This window comes from Erythrolamprus reginae, chromosome 1 (genome assembly GCF_031021105.1).
Source record: "Erythrolamprus reginae isolate rEryReg1 chromosome 1, rEryReg1.hap1, whole genome shotgun sequence".
Taxonomy (NCBI): Eukaryota; Metazoa; Chordata; class Lepidosauria; order Squamata; family Dipsadidae; genus Erythrolamprus; species Erythrolamprus reginae.
In genome coordinates this window covers 226,420,942-226,446,943 of record NC_091950.1, presented here as the reverse complement: position 1 = coordinate 226,446,943, position 26,002 = coordinate 226,420,942, and the positions used below count along the sequence as shown (strand labels likewise).

Sequence of the window (26,002 nt, the reverse complement as noted above, 5' to 3'; positions counted from 1 at the left end):
ATCTTAGGTTCTAAAGGAGATGTGGGCTCTCCAGGGAATCCTGGGAGTCCAGGCGTTTCTGGCATAAAGGGAGACATTGGATTTGTTGGCCCACAAGGCCCCACAGGCCAACCAGGCATTCCTGGGTTACCAGGGAAGATTGGAGAGGGACCCAAGGGTGACCGGGGCCCCCAGGGACAACCAGGACTTCAAGGTAAGATATGTATCTGTCCTAGATAAACTAACCATCAATAAAATGACTGTTTCATTTTTAAGTAAGCTTGACTGAATAAATTGATAAATACTTTATAAATACTACCTTTAAATGCTGCTTAGAGAAGAGGCAGGATTTTTTGTAATTGTCATGATGAAGCCATAACTTATTTCTCTAATACAACATTTTTGTTTATTACACATTTGTGAATATTAGATAAACTAGTGGTCAGAACCCATGTGACTAAAACCTTATTATTTGTTATCCCCAAATAGAGTCTTTATTTTAAAGAGGACAATAACAAGCCAGGGCTTTTTTTTGCAAAATAAATCTTGTCAACAAATGCTTTTTTCCCTGTTTACTTTAGGTTTTCCTGGGCCCCAAGGATCTCCAGGAGTTTCAGGATTACCAGGAGAAAAGGGAGAAAGGGGAAGTCAAGGTTGGCCAGGGGAGCCTGGGAAACCTGGACCCAAAGGTGACCTAGGATTTCAAGGAATCCCTGTAAGTTAATACTATAGCCATGACTGATTGACTGACACATAACAGCATAGTAGCACAAGGAGCTCATTATTTTCAGTCAATGGATTTTCTTCTAAGAGCAAGGCGCTCTGAGTCAGATGGTTAATACTTAAAAAAAAACAACGATATTTTACCAAACTTTCCATGGAATGGAGACCTTTCACTTGTGCATATAGCATAAACAAAACCTGGGATAAGATGGAATCATGTGGCAAGGCTTTTGTTGCTTGTCCCTTGTTGTGGAACAGTTCCAATTTATCATTGACTGAAAAGGCTCTCAAAAAGAGGATCACAAGGAATCTCTAAGCATTGCTTGCTTTGACCTGAAGGGCAGACAGACCATATATTCCCTGCCTTTCTTTGCCTTAATCTTAATCAGGTCAGAGCTTCCATCCGTGATGAAAGGAGCTCAGTAAAACGAAGAAGAAGCTGAGCACTTCAAGAGCAGATGTTCATATATTTATCAAAGTACTGTACATACAGAGATTAAATTAATATTGCAGCTTTCATATAAAAGAAAACAAATTTGAATGTTTGCACAAAAATATTGAGGAGGTCCTTCCATAGGAGCAGGCAAGCTGCTCCCTGGTCTTTGAAAGAATATTATCACTAGAAGACAAAGAAGAAGTGAAGAAGTGCTTTATACTTCAAACAGCTTCATTCTGAGGCTCAAAAGCTCAAAAGTTTTGTCTTTGCTAAAGTCAATTACCTCTGAGTGAAAAATCTCAGATCTCTTTATTAATGTTCGAATGAGGCACTAAAGGCAATTGTTTGTTATCTGTGGCCCTACTTGTTGGACTCTGCAAATTGGACACCTTTGCTTCTGCTGCATCTTCCTTTTGCAAGCAGATACACTTAATTTAAATAATTTAAGTCCATTACCTCATTTTAGCAAGTTATTTCTGAGCAATAGAATTACATTTGGATATCCAATTTGATGTTAGGCTCCTCCAATGAAGGAGAATGAAGATTGGTATTGCCTTCCCCTCAATGAATGAAGTGTTTGTAAGCCACTCATTTTTATTTTATTTATTTGTCAACTACGTATTTGTTATATAGATATAACATTGTTTATATACATAAGATGGGCACTGACATTATTGGCTAAGAGAACGCTAACTATACTACACATTCAACCTAATCCATCATACAGTAAGGCCGAAAACATAATAAAAAGGGGGGGGAAAGGTGATGATTATCCCCACGCCTGGCGACAAAGATGGGTCTTCAGCATTTTATATAAAGAGTGTTGGTCCTAGTACGCTGCCCTGGAGTACACCACTGTTAACAGAAATGTGATTTGATAGGGCACTCCCTATTTTGACCACTTGTTGTCTGTTTGACAGGAATGCAGTTATCCAGTCATGTTGGGGTCCAAAGATGCCGTAGGATTTTAGTTTCAGAAGTAGTTTGTTTGTTTGTTTGTTGTTTGTTTGTTAGGTATAGAATTATAGTTTGTATTAAGATAACATAAGTAGAAACTAGTGATAGAAAGGATAAAAAGACAGTAGGACAGGGACGATAGGCACAATGGTGCACTTATGCATGCCCCTTACAGACCTCTTAGAAAAGGGGAGAGGTCAACTGTAGATAATGTAAGGTTGAAGATTTTGGGGTTAGGGAAAGAAACAACAAGAATCCGAGACCAAGCTACAACAAACAAATTGGAATCACTTTATAATATGTAAATAGATACTTTGGGTTAAAACGGTTTATACAAGAAACACCCCCGATTTGGTGGTGGGGTATGAATGTTTGTCTGATGGTGGGCACAATTCACAAAGTACTTGTTTTATGTTGTGTGTGAGTTTATATTGTAAAAAATCAATAAAAATATTCACACAAAAAAGGAAAGAAACAACAGAGTCAGGTATTGAATTCCAGGTCTTAACCACTCTGTTGCTGAAGTTGTATTTTCTGCAGTCTAGTTTGGAGTGACTTACATTTACTTTGTATCTATTATGTGCTCTCATGTTGTTGTTGTTAAAAGTGAAGTAGTCCCTAAAAGGGAGCACATTATGATGTATGATTTTATGAACAACAGTTAAATCAGTTTGGAGGCGACATAGTTGTAAATTTTCTAAACGTGGGAATCTAGAGGAGTAAGGTAACATGTTACATGGGGAGGAGTGGAGGACTCTTCTTGTGAAGTATTTCTGGACTCTTTCAATTATATTAAAGTAAAGGTAAACAGGATTAAAAACCCATACACCAAAGAATAGAAAAAACACGAAGCATTAAAAAGTGAAAAACATCAGGGAACTTAGATTCAAAGCTGCTCATCCATCACCATCATAAAGTCCCCCAAAATTTCAGTTCAAGTTTAATTATTAATTTCAAATTTTAGTTTTGGCTACCTGGAAATAGCAGGTACTGTACTTCAAAATCTCCATAGAAATCCCTCTCACTATGCTTTCCAGTTAATTAAGCAGAGTGATAATATGTCTTCCAAATAGCACATGTGTATTTTTCTTTGCTGGTTGATTCTGGAAATAGATATGTTTCTTCCAGTCAAGGAGAACAAGAGGACAACTTTAAGGAACACACCAATCACAGTAAGGTAGAATAGAAATCCATATAGGAATACTCCTGATCTGCAAAGCTGGATTTTAAGGAATCCAGGTAATCTTGTCACCTTGCATAACCTCTGAAGCAGTGAGGAATGTTCTAGTTTCTCTTTGTCTAATTTTTTAAAGTCTCCTGTGTTCTCATTCTCTCTGGTTTTAATTCTTCGGATATAAGCTGAAGCCACTGAGGTGACATTTTTCTTGCTGTTTGCAAGTCTCATATTTAGAAGGATATATTTAGAAGGATACATATTTTCTCTCTTATTTAGAAGGATTGCATTGAGTTGCATGATGTTGCTATTTCAAGAAATTAGCCATTCTCCTATCAAACTGCTTAAGCATCAAAACTGAGGGTTCTTTTGTCTTATCCAGGGCAATCCTGGTTTCCCTGGACCTTCTGGTCAGAAAGGTGACTTAGGACCTTCTGGTATTCCAGGCCCTCAAGGTATGAAAAAAAATATTTATTCTGCTCTAATTTGTGCCAAACGAAGAAAAAATACTGTCCCTATTGCTAATATAGCATTTCTGATACATTTGAATGGGATACAGTGGCTCCAACTTCACTAGACGTATTCAGCACTGTCCCTTGGAAGTGTCCCAGGTTTGAGGCAGCTTAAAACAGGACCCTTTGAAACTTTGAACACTTCTGACACACCAGAGCCAGAACACTTGCACTACAGCAGGGCAAAGGGCAGAACATTTCAAATTTGGAAGAATTTTAATCTGCTTAGTTGAAGTCATGATATACAGTGATACCTTGTCTTACGAACTTAATCGGTTCCGGGATGAGGTTTGTAAGGTGAAAAGTTTGTAAGACAAAACAATGTTTCCCATAGGAATCAATGGAAAAGTGATTAATGCGTGCAAGCCCAAAACTCACCCCTTTTGCCAGCCGAAGCACCCGTTTTTGCCCTGCTGGGATTCCCCTGCTGGGATTCTCCTGCAGCATCACAAAAACATGGAAGTCCAGAGGTGGTGTTTCCCATGGAGGGGAGCCTCAGGGAAATCCCAGCAGTGCAAAAATGGGTGCTTCGCTGGCAGGGGCATCCCAGTGGCGGCGGCTTGGGTTTGTAAGGTGAAAATAGTTTGGAAGAAGAGGCAAAAAAATCTTAAACCCCGGGTTTGTATCTCAAAATTTTCTATGACAAGGGATTTGTAAGACGAGGTATCACTGTATTTGAAATCTATCTATTAAGACAAATGGAGCAATTGTTGTGGCTGTGAGGGATAAACTGTCCCATACTGTATCTCGGCCCTGCATCTCATTGATTGTGGAGGGTGTTTTATCCTTTTACCGTAACAAAATCAGAAGGAAACTGATAATGTGAAAGGATTAAAAAGAATGAATACTGTACTTAAAAGTGAATAAAAAAGTCAAGACGTATTGTATAATAAGGATGAAATCAGTGGGACCATTGAGTATGTCTGGACGAAGAATTTAAAAATAGATAAAGGAAGAGCTTCCCTTGGTAGCAATGAAGATTTCCTTTATTTCCAGGTCTGAAAGGTTCTTCAGGTTTTTCTGGACCTAAGGGAGTACAAGGTGACCAAGGGTTTCCTGGAAGTAAAGGTACGTGTTGGCATTTTTTCAGATTTTCAGATTTGATCACTTTGAAAAGAATTGGGTTATTGAGAAGGAGTTGAAATAACTTGGCGAATTCCACCCTACCTCTTTTTTACATTCAAGTCCCATAGAAAGGTGTCTTTCTGATCCTTTTATTTCTTGCCTTCTGTGGATGTTGGCTTACTGTGCTTCTTTCTTTATCCCTGCCAGGTCTGCCAGGCACACCAGGTCCTCCAGGCCCTTTTCAACTTCTGAAAGGTGAACCAGGCCTACCTGGTCTTTTAGGCCCTCCTGGCCCCAAAGGACTTTCTGGTTTTCCAGGATCAAAAGGACAACAAGGTAAAAGGTTGAGATCACTTCTTAAATGTAATTGGGAAGACTACCTCTTGCTCTGCCAAGATGTCTTATATGACTTTGCACTAAATCCAGAGCCTTTTAATAGGCTTTTCAAATTGGATAGCTGATTTGATATAACAGGACATTGTTATAAAGTTATTTGTGTGTGTGTGTGTGTGTGTGTGTGTGTGTGTGTGTGTGTGTGTGTGGTAAATGTGCACCCCTTGTGCTTCTTTGATTTGTCCCAGTGGAGGCTCTACTATCACTAGCAACCTAGAACTAAGGAAAATTTTCCTAACATTGAGAACAATTAACCTGAGGAACGGCTTGCCTTCAGAAGTTGTGGGTGCTGCATCGCTGGAGACTTTTAAGAGTCTGGAATCATATAGGGTCTCCTGCTTGAGGTTGACTCAGCCTTCCATCCTTCCAAGATCGGTAAAATGAGGATCCAGATTGTTGGGGGTGATATATTGACTCTGTAAACCACTTAGAGAGGGCTGTAAAGCATTGTAGAGTGGTATATAAATCTAAATTCTATTGCTATTGAGCATGGGGTTGGTTTAGAAGACTTCCAAGGCCCCTTCCAACTTTGTTACTCTTTATTCTGTTATTCATCATCATCCCTATTCTTCATGACTGGAATTCTATAAATGAATTGTGATTGTGCATTTTCATTTCAACAGGTGTAACAGGACCTGCGGGTTTGATTGGCCCCCCAGGAATACCAGGATTTGATGGCACGCCTGGTCAGAAAGGAGAAAAGGGCCCATTGGGTCCTCCAGGCAAGTCTGATCATATTGCTATAGACAGCTTTATAGTCTCATAGTAAATTCAGTGAAGGGCATCTTAAGATGATAAGCTGGAGAGAAAAATCTATTTTCAGTAGAAAAACAATTGTTAAGAAATTGGTGAGGTGGTTTGTCTTTTAAACCATATTAGTCTTTGGCTCTGAGAGCCAATATTCTCTCCCACCACAGACTAAATATACTGTTTGAATCTTAAACAAGTTTATTCTGAAGCTCTGACTTTGTAGAAGGGGGCCTTGAGCTGGGAAGCAACCCAGGCAAAGCAGCCAGATTGCCTGCAAATGTGCTCAGAGGTCTTGGCTATTCAATGCTATTTTCTCTGGAAGATGTGGGATGGCTAAAGCAGAACCAAGACTGCAAAAGAAAGTGGCAAAGATTGAGCATAATTCCACATAATAAAATTTTTGGTTGAGGCTGTTTTGGCTTCATTTCCAGGAGAATCATCTTACCAAAGTAATATAAAACTTTAACTCTTGGGTCCAGTTCTGTTCTCCATCTTTGAAATTAAAGAAAGCCTTTATTCTATTTAAACATATTCTGATTTGGATGATCTGACTTGCATTAGATCATATTCAAAGATAAAATTGAGAATTGATAAAATTCGGGATTTGTAAAAATTATAAATTTTTAAATAAATACAGGGACGTGGTGGCTCAGTGGCTAAGGTGTTGAGCTTGTTGATCAGCAGTTCGGCAGTTCAAATTCCTAGTGGCACGTAACAGAGTGAGCTCCCGTTACTTGTTGCAACTTCTGCAACCTAGCAGTTCAAAAGCATGTAGAAATGCAAGTAGAAAAATAGGGACCACGTTGGTGGGATGGCAACAGCGTTCTGTGTGTCTTCAGCATTTGGTCATGCCAGCCACATGACCATGGAGACCTCTTCAGATAGCCCTGGCTCTTTGGCTTTGAAACGGGGATGAGCACAACCCTCTAGTGTCAGGAACAACTAGCACATAGGCGCGAGGGGAACCTTTACCTTTAAAAATTATAAAATATACTAGGACTTCATTGATAATAATTGAAATCAAATAATGTCATCAAGTTAGAGACACAGCTCTCTTTTCACAATATCAGTGCTCTTATCATTGTTTTTTGTAGGTCCAAGAGGCTTTCCTGGTCCCCCTGGTCCTGAAGGCATACCAGGGGCGATGGGTCCACCAGGCAGTCCCTCTGTGGCTCATGGTTTCCTTGTGACCAGGCACAGCCAAACCACAGAGGAGCCGTCCTGTCCATTTGGGACAAGGCTCATGTTCTATGGATATTCTTTGCTTTATGTACAGGGCAATCAACGGGCCCACGGCCAGGACTTAGGTAAGCAAGCACAGAAGGAATCCTATAAAATGAGTATTTGTTATATTAATCCATCTTACATTTAAAAAGGGCAGCATTTTATGCTAAGTTTTTCTACTCATCAATTATTTCATGAGGATGGCAGAGAAATCTACAGTATCTGGCTCATATATTTCTTAAACTTATTCTGCATATAACCTGTTCATATTTATGAACATCAAATTCTTATAATATGTATAGGTATGTATTAATGAACTATTCCAAAAGTTAGGGTAACTGCATGTAAAAACAGTTTAGGCTTGGAAAAGTCAATGATTGTGTAGACCTTTTTTAAATGAAAACTGAAAATTGATGCTGCAGTGGCACAGAGGTTAGAGTGCAGTACTGCAGGCTACTTCTGCTGATCACTGACTACCAGCAGTTTGGCAGATCGAATCTCAGCAAACTGAAGGTTGACCCATCCTTCCAAGGTCGGCAAAATGGGGATCCAGATTGTTGGGAGCAATATGTTGACTGTTTAGTGCTGTAAAGCACTGTGAAGTGGTATATAAGTCTAAGTTCTATTGCTATGCAGAAATAGTCTGAAACAAACTGATGGTCAGCAAAATTGGAAAGTGACTCACAATCCCTAGTGTGGGACAAGTGATACCATCAAGCCTCAGCAGGCAGGTGCTCTGACAGTATCCTGAGTGGTAAAAAAAAAGTGTTCAAGGCACAGTATATATTATATCTTACAAAGCTGAGCAAAGTAATCTGAAATAGCGACATTTCTTGCGGGTAGTGACGTTTCTGAATCTATGTCAGGTTCAGATATTTTTATTTTTAATTAGATTTTATGCATCATTATGGAAGCTCTCATCACACTAGTGGCTATAGCTCCACACAGCATTCTTTTTTGGTCATGTATATTTTCCCTCCACCTCCAACTCTTGGTGGTGTTTATAGGTAGCACTCGACGTACGACCACAGTTGACCCCAGAATTTCTCTTGCTAAGTGGGACATTTGTTAAGTGAGTTTTGCCCAATTTTACAACCTTTCTTCCCATAGTTCTTAACTGAATCACTGCAGTTGATAAATTAGTAACGCAGTTATTAAGAGATCTGACTTCGCCATTGTCTTTGCTGGTCAGAAGGTCGCAAAAGGGGATCACATGACTTTGGAACACTGCAAGAGTCATAAATATGAGTCAGGTACAAGGCACCTGAATTTTTATCACATGATCATGGAGACGCTGCAAAGGTTTTTAACTCTGAGAAACGGCCATGCCACTTTTTTTCAATGTTGTAACTTTGGTTACTATATGAATTGTTGTAAGTTGAAGACTACCTCTATTTTACCGGGATAATGTATGGAGACCAAATCTATCCTTCATTCTACATTTTACTGCACTCTGAATTTTTCTTTCTGCCCTTCTCTCCTAACATTCCTTATCCTCAGGAACATGACTGGCAGCTACTGAACGTTCAGAGAACATCCTAGTTCTCTTTGATGGGTCCTTAATGTTCTCTGAGCTTGCTTGTTTTCTTACAGATGTTTCATTACCCAAACTAAGTGATGTCATCAGTACCAGTTCTATTTCAAAGGGCCATATGAGTTTGGAAAGAATAAATGTTTCTGGGCAAAATGGCTCCTAATTCCATCTGCTCAAGGTGGCTGAAGCACTGCATTCTTGAAACCTACCAGCAGAGTGAAATGCTTCTTATTTGCTTAGACTAATTTCAAAACAAATTTTCTACTTGGGATATACACAGAGGAGCCATTAAGGCTTCAATGCATACTTTTTCAAAATTTTGTAACATTGCTAAATTCCCCACTGTCTATGGAGGAGCCAGATGGCTTTATTCTTCTCTGTCCCTGTGAGTGAAGTTGCTTTTCTGTGTTCTGAGTATTTTCTGAGTATGCCAAGAAATGGCATAGTCTGCATACTCTGCAGAAGTAGAAAAATTCTGAAGTCTTTTTACAGTTTGAATCTCCAACAAAGTTGAAGGAAACAATCCTAGAAGATATCAGGTCACATCAATAACATGATACCTGTTGATACTCATTAATAAAATGATACCTGTTGATACCATCAACAGGACACAAACCCACACAATGTAAATTAACCTTTTTCTCTTTTAGAGATAATGTGTTTAATGGACTGAAACATTGCAATTTTAATATCCTTTTTCCTATTTTGTCTTTTTTTTGTTTGTTTGTTTGTTTGTTTGTTTGTTTGGTAGATGTATTCGTGTTAATATTTGTATGCTATATTCATATATACTTTTGTGTGTATTGTTCTTTTATAAATGTTTATACTTCAATAAAAATTATTTTTAAAAAGATGGAGATTAACCTTTCACTTTTGGTTTTTCAGGCTCTGCTGGAAGCTGTCTACGTAAATTCAGCACAATGCCTTTCCTATTCTGCAACATTAATAATGTCTGTAATTTTGCTTCAAGAAATGATTATTCTTATTGGTTGTCAACCCCTGAGCCCATGCCAATGAGCATGGCTCCTCTAACAGGGGAAAGCATCAGGCCTTTCATCAGCAGGTAGGCACCAGAGTCACCCGAAGAATTCCTGGACAGAAGGAAAAGGGGGGACATGATCGAAACATTTAAATATGTCAAAGGGTTAAATAATGTTTAGGAGGGAAGTGTTTTTAATAGGAAGGTGAACACAAGAACAAGGGGACACAATCTGAGGATAGTTGGGAGAAAGACAGAAGCAACGTGAGAAAATGTTATTTGACTGAAAGAGTAGTAGATCCTTGGAACAAACTTCCAGCAGACGTGGTTGGTAAATCCACAGTAACTGAATTTAAACATGCCTGGGATAAACATATATCCATCCTAAGATAAAATACAGGAAATAGTATAAGGGCAGACTAGATGGACCATGAGGTCTTTTTCTGCCATCAGTCTTCTATGTTTCTAGATCTAGGTGTCCAAAAAACTGATCTCCAACTAATATGAAGATCAGATTGGCAGATTTTGCATTTCTTCCACTATTGGAACCATCACCAATAGACAGTTCAAAAACATCACGTGTTTAAAGTTCTTGGACTATACAGTGATACCTTGTCTTACAAACTTAATTGGTTCCGGGACGAGGTTCGTAAGGTGAAAAGTTCGTAAGACGAAACATTGTTTCCCATAGGGATCAATGTAAAAGCAAATAATGCGTGCAAACCCATTAGGAAAATCCAAACTTTAAGGCTTAAAAAAAAAAGTGGCGGGGGACAAAGTGAAGGCTAACGGAGTGGAGACAAACAACGAGGAGAAACTAGGAATGGAAGTCCTAACGAAGGCTAATGCCACCCCAAATCTCTCCCAAAATCACCCCTTCAAAACCTTCCTACTATGCCCCAAATTCCTCCAAAAACCGCTCCCCCAAAAGCTTCCTAAGCCACCCCAAATCACTTCCAAAGTCTTCCAAACTCACCTCTCCTTTCAAAATGCCTCGTTTCTCCTTGCTGCCTAATGGTTCTGTCTATACAGAGAACAGAACAAACTTTTACTTTGCTCTTGTTTCATATGAGAAATTCTACTGAAGCTTTCTTTGTTTTCTTCCTTTCCTGGAGAATTTTCTTCATTTTTTTTTCTTTTGGAAAAAGGTTTGTCCATCAAAAATTTTAAGAAGTTGTTATTTTGCCTGCAATAGGAGCAAGCATTCTATTTCTGAAGTCTTCTATAACATTGAAATGTATAGGACAGCTATTTAGATCTAATTTGACATCACTTTAAAATATTGCAGTTGCATTTTTTTCCTTTTATGATAGCTGGTGGATGTTTCATCTTCCAAGGAGATTAGCTCCTAATACCAAATACAAAAATGGCTCATATTTTTCTGTCCTGTACAATAGTTTATTTCTCAAAATGCTTCATATTAAAGATTGTAAACTCATTGGTATGCAACTTTCATACTGGATGGATCTGTGCTATTGATACTAGGATGGCAAAGGATGAGCTAGACTTGAATGTATTCTGGCAGAGCTGCCCTTGCAGTTGCTTGTTTGTAAGAATGGTGGTTGAGCTTTCAGTAGTCAGAAGGTTTAACCTTGTAACTCTTATGTTATCTTCCTCCTAGGTGTGCTGTGTGTGAGGCTCCTTCTATGGTGATAGCAGTACACAGCCAAACAGTTCAAATCCCACCCTGTCCAGAAGGCTGGAATTCTCTGTGGATCGGCTACTCCTTTGTGATGGTAATGTACACCGAGTTCCAGTTCACATCATAAAGCAAAAGCAGCTATGTAGATTTTTTTTTAAAGAACAAAATTTCGAACTCCTATAGGAATACTTCAATTAGTTCAGCTGGAGGTTTGCAAAGAACTGCAAGCTCTCTATTTTAAAATGCCCTTCAATAGGAAAGAAAATTAAATCATGAAGAAAAATTAGGGGGGGAGGGGATTTATGTATGTATGTATCATGAGGAAGATTGTGGCCAGCATTTCTGCTCCATCCCAGATCGCAATTCTTATTTGAATGCTGGAAGGAGAAGAGGGGCATTTGCAAACTCTAATGTTCCGGATCTGGAAAGGATTGAGAAACCATTGTGCGCCTCTTTTATATTTATGTCAGTTTTGGAAATGTGCTTGGACTTTTTTCTTTCTCTTATTGTTATTTTCTGAAGCTACAGTGATGGCTGAAGAAATATTATTATGGTATTTATATTGGTTTGAGACAAAGCTGATGTGACAATCCCTAGTGGGAAAGGAGACCGACGAAGCAAAACAAAATATTAATAGAAAAAATAACTTTGATAAAGATTTTTCTTTAGGGTAATTAGTAAGTTTTATTCTGCAAATATGCACAGTAAGTTGCTTTAGGTTCTGAAGTCACATTGGAGAATACAAATGATTTCAAAGCTTATTGAAAGATACAGATGGTCAAATTATAATTAGTCCTCATATTTGAAAATATAAAATCCAGATGTTGATGTCAAAACTATTTTCATTTTTCTGACTCTGATGGACAGTATTTTCCAATTCACAAATAACATTGTTGGAACTAACAGGATAGTGCTATCTGATAAAGAAGCCACCCTTACTCCCCAGGGCTAGTCAGTAGAAGAGTTGTAAGAATAACCCTTACTAATTACTCTAAAGAAAAATCCTTATCAAAGTTATTTTTTCCCATTAATGTTTTATTTTGCTTAGTTGGTCTCCCTTCCCACTAGAGTTTGTCACATTAAGCTTACCTCAAACCAACATAAACAACAATGTTTCTTCAGCCATCACTAGAGCTGCAGAAAACAATAAGAGAAAGAAAAAAGTCCAAGCACATTTCCAAGACTAAGACATACATATAAAAGAGTCAGACAGTGGCTTCTGAATCCTTCCCAGATCCAGAATATTAGAGTTTGCAAATGTCTTTTCTCCAATGCACTTGCAAGGAGAGTCCAGGATGGGTAATTCTTCAGTCTGATTGGTCGGGACTGAGTTTAATTTAAATAATAGGCAGGTACCGCCCCCCCTTAGCCCTCCAGTCTAAAAACTCAGTCGCAGTATAGGGACTCTGAGTTTGTTTCTCTTCAATAAATTTATATTTATTGTTTATTTATATGTACTAATTTAACTTTTTCTCTTTCTCTTTCTTTCTTGCAGGTGCAGTTGGGGGGAAGTTTTGTTTCCTCAGGCAGCCCTGGATTCAAACCTCCAGTGGGTTTTATCCAGGGGTCTGCAGCTCCTCCTTTCCCAACCCCACAAGCTGGGTTGGCTGACTGTGCCTTGGAGTGAGCACCCAGGGAGACTACCTCCGAGGTAGACCCTGGAGGAGAGGAAGGGGTTGACGCCTCGGGAGGGTCCGTCCCGCCCGTGGCGAATAGACCCGAGGACCAGGAGAGAGGTCCTCAGTGAAGAGGGGAGCGAGTCGCGCCCCCCCCTACCAGAATCAGAAGCGCTGAAAGGCTCGGCATGCCTTTTTATAAGGCAAGGACTGGCGGCGAGAAAAAACCTCGACGGAGGCCGTTTATCACGGCGCTTGGAGGGCGGGGGAGCCAGGAAAGGCTTCCCGCCCGTTCCCTTGGCAGCAGCCGGCGGCCATTTTTGAGGAGCCCGAGATCGAGCGGGCAGGCCAGTCGCCGCTTGAGGGCATCATTGGTTGCTACGGCAACGGCCCGGCGGCCATGTTTTTGAAGCCGACGCACAGCAGCGTCTCTCTCAGCAAGGCTGTTTTCGCGCCAAGTGCTCCCTCTGCCGGGAGACATGCAGGCGCAGAGCACCAACGAGCAGTTACTGCCTTGGATGCCATTACTGCTAGCGGTTACGAGCAAACGATCCGGTTGTGGACTCGATCTTAACAACCTCTGATTGCTGTTTTCGTTGCTAGCGTGTGCAGGAGCAGACGATCCTTGCTGACTCAACCTCTTGTGAGTTAATCTTATCGTTATGGCTGATCAATCCATTCAGGCTGGGGAGGAAGCCAGTGCCACCAGGCCCCCCACCCCCAAGGAAAGGCCCCAGAAACAAAAATCTTCGCAAGGGGCTGCGCTCAGGGAGGCTGAGAAGAGGATTAAAGCGCTGGAGAAACAGTTAGAATCCTCTCAGAGGTCTGGAGGCCAGCTTGCGCCTGTTCAGCCCCCCATTTCCATCCCTCCGCCAGCCTCCCCCTTATTTGCACCAGGGGTAGTAGGCTCGGCCTCAGTGAGGGATTGGTCACCGGAAAGGCACTTCCAACCCTCAACCTCTTCCAGACCGGATGTCTTTACATTTGGAAGACAAGCAGCGTGGCCTACCACAGCCACTGCTCCACAGCCAATACTCCCACAAGGTGGTCAGACTACAGCAGCCACATTCACCCCTACGGCAGCCGGATTGCGCACGGCGCAGGATGCCTGGCAAACCATGCCCCAGGCCCTGCAGGACCTAATTGTCAGCGCCTACACACAGGGTCAGGCTAGTGTGGCTCAGCAGCAGCAGGTACCGGCCGGTCCTGCTCCTTCGAGATTCAGGGACCCCTGGATGGCTCCAGCTTCTCAATCCATCCTGGAGTCAGGGGAGGAGGAGGATTTTTCCAGAGAGGACTTCAGCGAAGCCGAGGATGAGTTATCCGGTGATGAACAGCCACCTGAGCAACCCGCGTTACCCGGCCTGTTCAAGGCCTCACTCTTCCGGGTTCTCCTGAACAAAGCCAGGATGACCATTGACCAGGCTGGTGAGGGAGGTCAGGGGGCTGCTTCTGCTCTGGATCAGCCTACGGGTGGTCTCTTCGTATTTCCAAAGCAGGAGACCATTAATGTTCCATCATCCCATCTATTTCTAGAGACTGTACAACGACCATGGGAGAACCCAGCGACGGGTCAGGGCCCGTCTAACCTGGACAGACGCTTCTACACCTTTGACCAGCACATGGAGGACCTCCTGGAGCTGCCGATAGTAGATAAACCGGTGACCAGCCTAGTCTCAAATGCCCTAGTTCCCTCAGAATCTCAGGAGGGATTAAAGGCGGAAGACAAAAGGGCGGACAATGTTGTTCGCAGGGCTCACCAGATGTCAGCTTGGGCCGTAAGAGCCGCCTCGGCGGCATCCTTCTTTAATCGGGCTACGCTCCTCTGGATAAAAGACATTCAGTCCAGAGTCGATCCGCAGGATGCGAGACTACGCCAAGACCTAAACAAACTGTTGGTGGCCACCGAATTTTCGGCGGACGCAACAGTCAATGCCGCCAAGTTTTCATCAAGAGCAATGGCCGCGTCGGTCGCCTTCCGCAGACTCATCTGGTTAAGGAATTGGCAGGCCGACGTGAAATCAAAATGGGCCCTTGCTTCTTCACCGTTTAAGGGCAAGAAGCTCTTCGGAGAGATCTTGGACGATGTGCTGGTGGAGGATAGGGATAAGAAAAAAGTTATGCCCAACTCCAGTAAGAAGCAGGGACGGCGTTTTACACCCTACCAACGGCGGCAGTCCTTTCGGAATGATTCCGCCTCGACCAGCAACCAGGGGTCGAGGTCCTACTTTCAAGGATCCTCTGGTCAGGGTTCCTTTCGTACGGACAGGAACCCACAATTTGATCGCTCCAGGTCCTTCCAGGGCTGCCGCCCCTTTAGAGGTTCCGGCAGGGGGTTCAGAAAGGCCAAGTGACTTTCTTCTGGATACCCCTTTAGGCGGCAGACTAATCCATTTCTCCGACGTCTGGGCCAACACCTCATCAGATCCATGGGCGACTTCCACAGTTTCACAAGGTCTACAGATCGAGTTTCTTTGCCCTCCACCTCGTCGCTACCTGCCTTGTCGTGCTCCATTGGAAATGTCCAAGAAGAGGCTCCTGTATCAGGAGGTGTCTCACCTGCTGGAGATAGGTGCCATCGAGGAGGTCCCTCTACCCCAGCGGGGTATGGGGTTCTACTCAGCAATCTTCTTGGTACCAAAATCGTCAGGAGGGGCACGCCTCATTCTGAACCTACGAAGGCTGAACCTCTATGTAAAGTACAGGAGGTTCAGAATGCATTCTCTGCGTTCCATTCTGGCAGCCATCAGGCAGGGGGACTACACGACGTCCATAGACCTACAGGAGGCCTACCTACATGTCCCCATCCTTCCAGCTCACCGACAATATCTGCGCTTCAGCCTGGATGGGGCCCATTTTCAATACAGGGCCATGCCTTTCGGGCTTTCATCGGCCCCAAGATCCTTCACGAAGCTGTTGGACGTTCTCACGGCAGGCCTCAGGCAGCGGTCGGTGCGCCTGATGGCCTATCTGGACGACATCGTGATTCTGTCCAGATCAAGAGACCTTGCGCTTCAGGACTTGCATCTCACGAAGGACCACGGCTTTTCGATCAACTTCGAAAAAAGCCACTTGACTCCCACAACACGGCTGGCCCACCTGGGAACCAGTATAGACTCCAGGAGGGGCCTGGTCTTCCTGTCCCAAGAGAGGCAGTCCACCATCAGAGTGCTCGTCCGGGGCTTGGTGCCACAGCAATACCCCAGACTTTCGTCCCTGTCCAAGCTTCTAGGTACACTGGTGTCCTGTATCGACATCATTCCATGGGCCAGGTACCACCTACGTCCTCTCCAGTGGTTCCTCTTGCCATTCCAGAGAAGGAAGATCAGCCATTCCCACCTTCAGGTACACCTCGACCCGGCAGTTCGACGGTCCTTACGGTGGTGGATATCCCCAGCTCTAACAAAGGGGTCACTCTTTCTAGACAAGCATCTTCTGACGATGACAACAGACGACAGCTTGACGGGATGGGGAGCCCATCTTTCCTCGAATTTAGCCCAGGGCCTTTGGGACCCGTCAGACCTGAGAGAGGTCAACATCAACTTCTTGGAGTTGAAGGCAGTTTCCATGGCTCTTCTCAATTTCGCAGACCTGGTAACGGGCCAACATGTCCTGGTTCGGACCGACAACGTCTCCACCCAGTCTCACATCAACAGACAGGGGGGGACTCGGTCTCGACGACTGATGAAGGAGTCAGAGTCCCTGTTCAGATGGGCAGAGGCAAATCTGGCTTCCCTGTCAGCAGAGCACATCTCAGGGGTAGAGAATGTGTGCGCGGACTGGCTGAGCCGGGAGACATTGGATCCAGGGGAGTGGCAGCTGGATCCCGCAATTTTTCAGGACATCATTCGAAAGTTTGGGAGGCCAATCTTGGACCTGTTTGCTACCCGAAGCAACTCCCAACTCCCTCGTTTCTTCTCTCGTTTCCCGACCCCGGGGGCGGAAGGGGCGGACGCTCTTCGGATGCAGTGGCCGCCAGGACTTCTGTACGCCTTTCCCCCGATCTCCATCATTCCCAGGGTCATGCGGAAGATTCTGGAGCAACGAGCGGAGGTACTGTTGCTGGCTCCATACTGGCCGCGCCGCCTTTGGTTTGCGGACTTGATGCAACTGTCAGTGTCACCCCCCTGGAGGATTCCGGATCAACGGATTTCCCTCTCCCAAGGCTCGATTTCCCATCCAGAGCCTCAGTGGTGGCAGCTGACCGTATGGAGATTGAGCGGCAACATCTAAGACAACAACTCTTACCAGAGGCAGTTATTGACACAATCCAAGCGGCTCGCAGACCTTCGACAAGAAGAATCTACCAGGCTACCTGGACTTCTTTCTCCAGGTTCTGTGAGGAGCGGGAGGTAGATCCACAAAAGGCCTCCCCTCTCCTGGTCTTGAGTTTTCTTCAGGCGGGCCTTGAAAAAGGTCTCGCTCCAAACACCTTACGCCGTCATGTGGCCGCTTTATCCACCATCATAGGAGGGGACAGTTCCCGCCCCCTCACCAGTCACCCCTGGATCAGGGACTTCCTGAAGGGGGCCGCCAACATCAGGCCACCACCGATCCATCGGTTCCCTTCTTGGGATTTATCCTTGGTGCTACACGCCTTAACGGGACCTCCATTCGAACCTTTTCGCCACATACCCCTCAGAATGTTAACCCTCAAGACGGCCCTTTTGGTCGCAATCACATCTGCCAGGAGGGTTTCTGAGATTGCAGCGTTCTCAATCAGGGAGGATCTCTGTACCTTTCACACGGACAGAGTGGTCTTACGACTTGACCCAGCCTTTCTACCAAAGATCAACTCTACTTTCCACAGGGCACAGGAGGTAGTACTACCAGACTTCTGTACCCATGGGACTCACCCTTCGGAACTTAGGTGGCATAAGCTCGATGTGAGGCGAGCTCTGAAAATTTACATTCGCAGAACTCAAGGATTCAAAGTTTCGGAGGCTTTATTCGTGTCCTTTGCAACCAGAACGTTGGGCACTAAAGTCTCTCCTAGGACGATAAGCCGCTGGCTGTGTGACTGCATCAGAGAGGCTTACCGAACTAAGGGATCCCCTGTACCTCAGGGACTCACGGGACATTCCACACGCAGTACGGCTACTTCAGCAGCCTGGAGGACCCAGGCTTCACTAGAGGACATTTGTAGGGCGGCCACTTGGGCGGCGCCGTCCTCATTTATCAGACACTATCGAATTGACTCTTTCGCTTCCGCGGAAGCAGCGTTAGGGAGGAGGGTATTACAGCGGGTGTGTTCCTTCTCAGAGCCCCCGGTCCGACCTTCTCCCTCCCTTGGTTAATATCTTGGGTATATCCCATCCTGGACTCTCCTTGCAAGTGCATTGGAGAAGGACCGTTGAAACTTACCTGAACGGTCTTCTCGATGCACTGCAAGGAGAGTCCAGACCCACCCAAATTTGGGACCAGGGACTCTTTCTGACAAGGGTGTGCCTTTGGGAGTGGTTTCTAGTTACCTTGAATGTTGAATAAAATTTTGTTAGCTATACTGCTCCTTCGTTTCCTTTAGACTGGAGGGCTAAGGGGGGCGGTACCTGCCTATTATTTAAATTAAACTCAGTCCCGACCAATCAGACTGAAGAATTACCCATCCTGGACTCTCCTTGCAGTGCATCGAGAAGACCGTTCAGGTAAGTTTCAACGGTCCTTCTCTCCTTCCATTTCTGCCAGACCAAATGTCTATCTCTTAGGAAATCCAAGATGGCTCACAAACATCCTACAACAGAAGCCAAACTAAGATTAAAACAGAAGAGAAGGCAAGGAACTTCTCCTCCTCAACAGGCTTGGGCTCACTGATTTAAAAGAAGAGCTGTTTAAAGACAATCATGAATTACCCCGGCCTTGTCTTTTCCTTCATAATTGTTTCTGAGTAGTGTTGCAAATATACAAGGCTCTGCTGGTCTCACCAAGACAAAGCAGACTTGTGATGGAAAACAGTTAAGGTGCTTGGCAAGTTACTAAAGCAGTGTCTCTGGCTCATGGGTTTCCTAACTCATTTGATGATTCACTATATGCCATCAACTCAGTGTTTATTGTGAGCAACCATGCAGATGGACTTCAGGAGGATCTGGCCCCAGGCTGGCCCTTCAAGATACGATCATTGCCACTATAGTCGAGTCCATTTATCTTGCTGCTAGTGATCTTCTTCCTTTCCCTTCCAGCTTTCTCAGCATTATGGACTTTTCAAAGGAGCCCAATTTTTAGTAGTCTTCTTTCTTGGAACAGCTGACCAAATGTTAAAGTTTAAATAGAGAGTATTTTTCATAACGTTCATATGTTACGTTAATATCTTACAGGAATAGATTGTACTCCCAAGATTATAAATTTATGGTATTTTTCAAAGTTCAGTGCTAGCGACTGTCTCTACTGCTATCATTCAGCCTAAAGGAGAAGGAGTTCAAATTCAAAACACTGAATCTTCAAGACTAATAGCAAAAGACAGATATGTCCTTTAAAAATCCACCCAATTCTCCCTTTTAAAAAATTGCCCACCAGCCAAGCAGTGAATTCATGGATTCTTTTAATAATAACATCCTTTGAAATATCAGAAATTTGTCAGAACAATCTAATCTTTAGTGAAGTTTTCAAGGTCCCAAGTAAATTTTTTTCTTTTTAGTACCCTAAAGTAATTGAAATGCCAGGGTGATATTGATTTCACATTATGAACAAAAATTTAGCAAAATATGTTTCCAGATCAAAATTATGAAATTTATCAGGTGGTCATCAGTAAGGAGGACCTTCTGGCAATTCTAACTCTAATGGAAGACTATCTTTTCATCTAAATGGGAAGAAAAAACACTCGTTACAAGAAAACATACAGTATGTCAGAAAACATATATGAAAACACTTGATTTGATGCTTAAAAAATAAAAATGTACAGCAAGTATTGTCCTATTATTCTGCTATTTGATGTATATCTTTTTTGGTCATTAAAAAACTAAACATTTTTCATTATGCAACCTATTTCAATTTACATTGATACAAATCAGTGCACTTCTGGTTCTGTTGACAGCCATAAAATTATAACTTACAAATATTTATTAGAACACCTCTAAAATTATGTGCAAAAAGAGCATTTGGCCATTTATTTATTAGATTTGTATGCCGCCCCTCTCCGCAGACTTGGGACAGCCATGTAACTCAATGTTCTCCATATCTCTTGATAGCACACCAGTGCAGGGGCAGAAGGCTCCGGGCAAGCACTGGCCTCTCCGGGTTCCTGCCTTGAAGAGTTCCGCAGTGCACCCTTTGTTGAATGCCATGGAAAGGGCACCTGCAACTATTACGCCAATGCCTACAGCTTCTGGCTTGCCACAATTGAGAGGAATGAAATGTTCAAGTAAGTTGAAAGCTTTTTTTGTTAGCTGCTCTAAGATAAGGAATGCTTTTACTTATGTTCCATAGTAAACATAATTATGACTGGATGCGGTAAAGTAAGCTGCTTTGCAAGTTTTATCTATTATTTATTTGTTTATTTGTTTCCTTATTTTTTACCTGTGCAAGTAATGGCTAATTTTGAGTTGGACCACCAAGAATGGTTTTGAGCACTGTAGCTCAAAATTTCCATTAAATGGAAATCTGCTCTGTAAAACAATGCCTCCTCAATCTTTTCTGCTATTTGTTTTGGGACATATTATCTGTTCCAGGCTTCATTTGGCTACTATTTCCATCTATTTACCAGGAATATACAGAGTATGGGAGGCTAATTTGAGTGAGTTCACAGTGTAATTTCTATCAGGCTACCATCTGGTTAAAGAACAAAATTCATTTGATTTGACCCTTCTAATAATCCCAGCTTCTTTGTATCAACTTGGAAAATCAATCATACTTTCGGGAGTCCCGTTAGTGATATGAAGAATCATATAAACCAAGTTAATTAAGAGTAGTCCTCTCTTACCTATCATTCTTACCAATCATTCATTCAGTGTCCATTTGCAGTTGTGACAATGCTGAACAAGTTGCACTTATGACCAATTCTCAAAGTTCTGAACATGTATGTATGTATGTATGTATGTATGTATGTATGTATGTATGTATGTAAGTATATGCCGCCCCTCTCCGGGGACATTGCAGCATCCCTATGATTATGTGATTCGGATTTGAATACTTGGCACCAGCCTGTATTTAAAATGTTTGCAGTGTCTTGCCATAACATGAATAGCATATACACTATGACCTCCCCTGCCAACTTCCCACATGTATATTCAATGAAGAAGCCGGCAGAAAATTTCACACAAGTTGGTCTGGCATACCTGGACTTGCGTTGCATTGTCCAACTGCTGATTTTCCCTGCAATCAACACTGTGGCATTTACACACCAGCCTTTCTGCATTTGCACTCTCCCCCCAACCCATATCTGCCCTTCCTGCATTTGCACCGTGTCATCTACCACCCTGATCTCCTTGTGCACATGGCTTACTATCCCCCCATCTTCCTGCACTCACACATGCTATGCCATCCACCCCTGGTCTTCCTTACATGTGGCTCGCATCAGGCCTCCCTCAACTCATTTGTCACTTGGCTGGCTCTCCCAAGTCCTCTCCCACTTCCCCACAGCATCCCTACTGCTTCTCACTGGATCCATGTGTTTTGTGGTTATGAAAACAACTGGCACTACTGGGATTTTTGTTGCTAAATGATGCAGACATGCAATGTCACCCTTTACAACTACATCACTTAGAGACAATAATCCCAGTCCCTAATCAAAGACAACCAGTAAATTCTTATATGCCAAGCTGAATGGTATCCGGATATAGGATTACAGCCTCAGTCTACCAAATTCAATATGGGCCAAGGATTCTCCAAAACTCGAGTATTATGTATTCAAGGGCAAAATTAAGCAATCACACTAGTGATTTTGACTTCAATTCTCAGCTCGAGGCAACTGGCCCATAGAAAGAGTGTGGAAATGATCACTGAATAAGTCTGGGCTGAAACAACAAATCTCACCTTGCCTTTGGCCTTTTCCTCGCTGATAGTGATTTTTGTTTTCAATTTTCAGGAAACCTTCATCTTCCACACTGAAGGCTGGAGAACTGCACTCAAATATTAGCCGCTGCCAAGTTTGTATGAAAAGAACATAATGACTGCCCTATTGTACCTAATTTCACAATATGGTGCTATTTTGTTAACAGCAGTGAAGCTTAGGCATATATTCCTATGTACCTCATTGTTACCAGGTATAAAGCCATCAAGTGCCATACAGGAATCTGCCTGACTGAATTCTCTACTTTTTTGGCTTTTATTTGCTGAAGAGGATAAAGATACAATGGAGACAATGCTTCAGATGGCACTCTTGAAGAAACCTGATTTTTGTATGTCAATGTGATGCACTGAAACCTGGCTCTAAATTCACAAGTGGGAGGAAGGATCCAGTTCTGCCACAACTCCCATTTTTCCATATGTATGCTTTATATATATGGGGTTCTATCATAGTTAGTATAATTGTTAGACAAATCACCCCACAGACCCAGGATTTCTGGACCCAACAAAATATTTTGAAGAGCAATGACACAGCAACATGCCAATGTTTCCTCTTGCATTGCATTCAAAGGATTGGATCGAAGAAAGCAGCGTTCTGGCTGAGGGATTGAAGGTTTCTGCTCTGTGGTACTACGTGGCCCTTTCTAGTCTACCTTCTTAGGGAATTCAGGATGGACCAGTGTGCACGCAAACCAATTGGTATTGAATATTTATGTATTAGCCATTCTGCAAATGAAGCATTGAACGATCTTTAATTATAATGTATTTTTTCTTAATATCCACTCTCAGAAGAGCTATGAAAAATTATTAATTCTCCTAAACAGTGATCAAATTGGCTACGAAAAAAACCCTATCCACTACGATTGTGATTACCACAGTAATATCCAGGCCTTCAGCTTCTTCTTTATGGATTTAATATTTTCAGGGGTTTAAAGCACTAATACACTGAATGACTTGATTTTAATATATATACAGCCGTATGACTTGGTGAATCTTTTAGTTAATAAACTCACATTCCTATATTGAGTTTCTATAAAAATATGCTGATAATTCAAAAAAAAATCATACATAAAAACAGGTTGTATAAAAATTATATTAAAATACTTTTAAATACAGTCCCTCTTGCTAAATCTTTCACAATGGACCTTTTAAAAATTAAACATCTGTAATAAAATAATTTGTATAAAATGTTTTCAGCAATAGTTCGTTGATTTTTGAGAAGTTGGTTGTGTGCTGATTGTTACTTTGATTCCTAATGTGCAGCCATTATCCTAGAATTGATATTTGCAGTTGTTCATGTTCTTATCCTAAACATAATTTCATGTGGATAAAGTTTAACATATCCTTTTAAACTATTCAGAACTGCCTTGTTTTGGGACATGATAATTTTACCGCTCCCAGCATTCTTGTGAGCCGCCCTGAGTTTGTGGAGAGGGGCGGCATACAAATCAAATAAATAAATAAATAAATGAAACTGAAGCTATACCAATTTAGAGATATCAAGTTTTGTAAAACAAACAAACAACAAAAGGTTGATGTGTAAGACCTATGACATTGCCTCAAAGGATAAAATGCAAATCCCTTTGAATGACAAAATCTCAGGAGAGATGAAAAACACTATGCTGACCAATATCATCTATAAAAGAAAAGTGTTTTCTTCAGGATACTGAAGCCTGGAAGCACACTGAGATAGTTTTGATATACACTTGCTTGACAGAGCTCCCATTTAATTTCTACTTACAAATTTTGTAATTTTACGCAACTACTAAAACTTCATTTTTCTGGTGGTTTATAACACGTTTTTCTTTAAGGCACAAAGAGACAAAAACCTTTAGTGCCCATCTCATTCTACACTAGGAAGCAAATATGATTACAACATCATGTGCATACAGAACAGCTGGTATCACTGTTTACTAATTCAAAGGGCACATCAACAAGGTAATGGTTAGGAACTGAGAGGCCCTGGATTATTGATTTAATATACACATTGAAAACAAGGGATTAAAATGCACCCTGCTTCAACTATCTTTGTGTGGAAATAGCTCTAAAAAGACACTCTCAAGAATAGCATCTAACAGTCTTTGCTGAGAAACCTATTACCTGTAGTTTTTCCCCGTAGGTCCAAATAAAAAGCTTATTTGAAATCAATTAAGGCTGTGAAGAGGGAATCTCTCAGGTAGGAAGATAATTTTTCAGCTAAATGATGAAGGGTCAGACAGCAGTCTAATGCTAAGTGGTTTATTCCTCAACTAGAACATTCACACTTTCAACCCCATATAATACTTTTGGCTGGAGATACTTGGTGTATAACTTGTGTAAAGCTGGCTGATGAGGCTATAGTTGGCAGGATCTCTTTTTTTTCTTTATACTAGAAAGGGATAACAGTGGCGTGGTTTCTGAACTCCTAATGTATGTAAATAAAATGATTGCCAGCCTTTGTTGTCCTTAGTAACTCTGGGACTTTTCTTAACGGAAATAATCTCATTAACCTCAACTGTAAATGCAGATGGCCAGTTAGAAAGAGCATTTTAATAAGTCACAATAGGATTATCTAATTATTTAATTGTAAAAATACTCTGGAAATAATGCTGCCATATTTCTGCAGCTATTTGACAGGTGAAACCAAAGCCTCTATCACTAAAAAGGCTGAATTTTCCAATGTACTATTCTTGGTTGGTTGGTCATAGAAGAAAAAATTGAAACTTGTAGAAACCAAAAGAATTCTTTTTATTAACTAAGAAGCTGTCTACAATATTGCCAAGATCAATTGTGAATAATTTTATCATACAGAGCAACATCTTCTTTTCATTATTATTTTTCTTTTTAAGCAAAAGCTTCAACTGCTGTATTCCAGTCATAGGAATTCATCCAATAAACCTCTGTTAAATCTACTGTCCGATTTTCTGTACAAGGTCATTCTTCTATTATTTTTCATATTCTGAACAGTTGTATGTTGACAATAGTTTCCCCCCTGAAAGTTCACTGAGAGGTTTAATACATTCCAATATGGAAATTGTGGGGGGAGGGGGGTATATCTGAAAGTTTATCCCAGGCGATTCCGTCCAGATAAAAGACACAGAAAGACACTGCCTTAATTAACCCAGTACTATGTAGCTGAGGCTGAGTATTTATTGACTGTTTTAGGATTCTGTGATTACCACAGATCAGCATTCAAAATATCATTCTGATCTCCACTCCTTTATCTTGCTGACTTACAGGCCTCTACAGGATTCAGTTTTGGTCAAATATATTTGCCAGCCCTTGTGAGATATAACCCATAGTTGGCCAGCAACCCATTAACAACTTTTGCATCGAAGGAGCTTTTATTTTCTTTAACCATTAGCATTGCATTTAATTTTCCTGCCTCTTTTGCAAATCAATCTTTGTATTTAAAGTACAACACACATTGCCTTGGACGGATAATGAACACTCGGACACCAAGCTGGGTAAAATGGGTCACTTTATTAAATATTAACAGAAAGACCTGCAGGGGTCGCTAAATGGGGCGGAGTTTCCTGAACACAACATACTTGGGCAACTCAAATGGGCGTTACTCCATGCCTGGTCAGGGTGAGGCATGCCCCGCCTACTCCCGACCCGAAAGCCACACCCAGCATGTGGGAGGGCTCGCCTTGCATGACCCAGAAACGGAAATGACGTAGGTGAGCCCCAAGGGCACCCCCTTCACACCTCTCTGTCCGTGGAGGAAGCTTGAGTTGGGCAATGGGGGTGCCAATCATCTTACAAAAGATGCCCAAAGGAGAACACACAGTTGCTACTGATACCCTTTCCGCCCCGTTTCTGCCATATAGTGACCAAGAATATAAAGATCCAATTGCTGAATCAGAACCTATTTACATACAGATGCACCCCGTAACCACAAATCCTTACCCTCGTCCAGGATGGAGTAGGCGAAAAACAATCCGTAGCAAATGCCATAAGACTGCAAAAATTCCTACTCGGCCCCAAACCAGGCGACCTATAAAACATCCTGGATTGAGTGGAGGGTGGGTGAGTGTCC

The 26,002-nt window shown here is 42.1% G+C and overlaps 1 protein-coding gene across 2 annotated transcripts in view; it reads left to right on the top strand.

Moving 5' to 3' along the window:
- The window catches only part of COL4A1 (collagen type IV alpha 1 chain), a 174,252-nt gene extending 151,083 nt beyond the window's left edge, over positions 1–23,169 (top strand). For both annotated transcript variants that reach the window (XM_070732374.1, XM_070732375.1), the window contains 11 exons: positions 8–193; positions 561–694; positions 3,652–3,724; positions 4,778–4,849; positions 5,054–5,182; positions 5,863–5,961; positions 7,084–7,296; positions 9,633–9,810; positions 11,348–11,462; positions 20,166–20,338; positions 22,001–23,169. In XM_070732374.1, the coding sequence (XP_070588475.1) occupies positions 8–193; positions 561–694; positions 3,652–3,724; positions 4,778–4,849; positions 5,054–5,182; positions 5,863–5,961; positions 7,084–7,296; positions 9,633–9,810; positions 11,348–11,462; positions 20,166–20,338; positions 22,001–22,082 (1,454 nt within the window). In that variant the 3' untranslated portion in view covers positions 22,083–23,169. The remainder of the gene's footprint in view (positions 1–7; positions 194–560; positions 695–3,651; positions 3,725–4,777; positions 4,850–5,053; positions 5,183–5,862; positions 5,962–7,083; positions 7,297–9,632; positions 9,811–11,347; positions 11,463–20,165; positions 20,339–22,000) is intronic.
- The last annotated feature ends 2,833 nt before the right edge of the window (positions 23,170–26,002 follow it).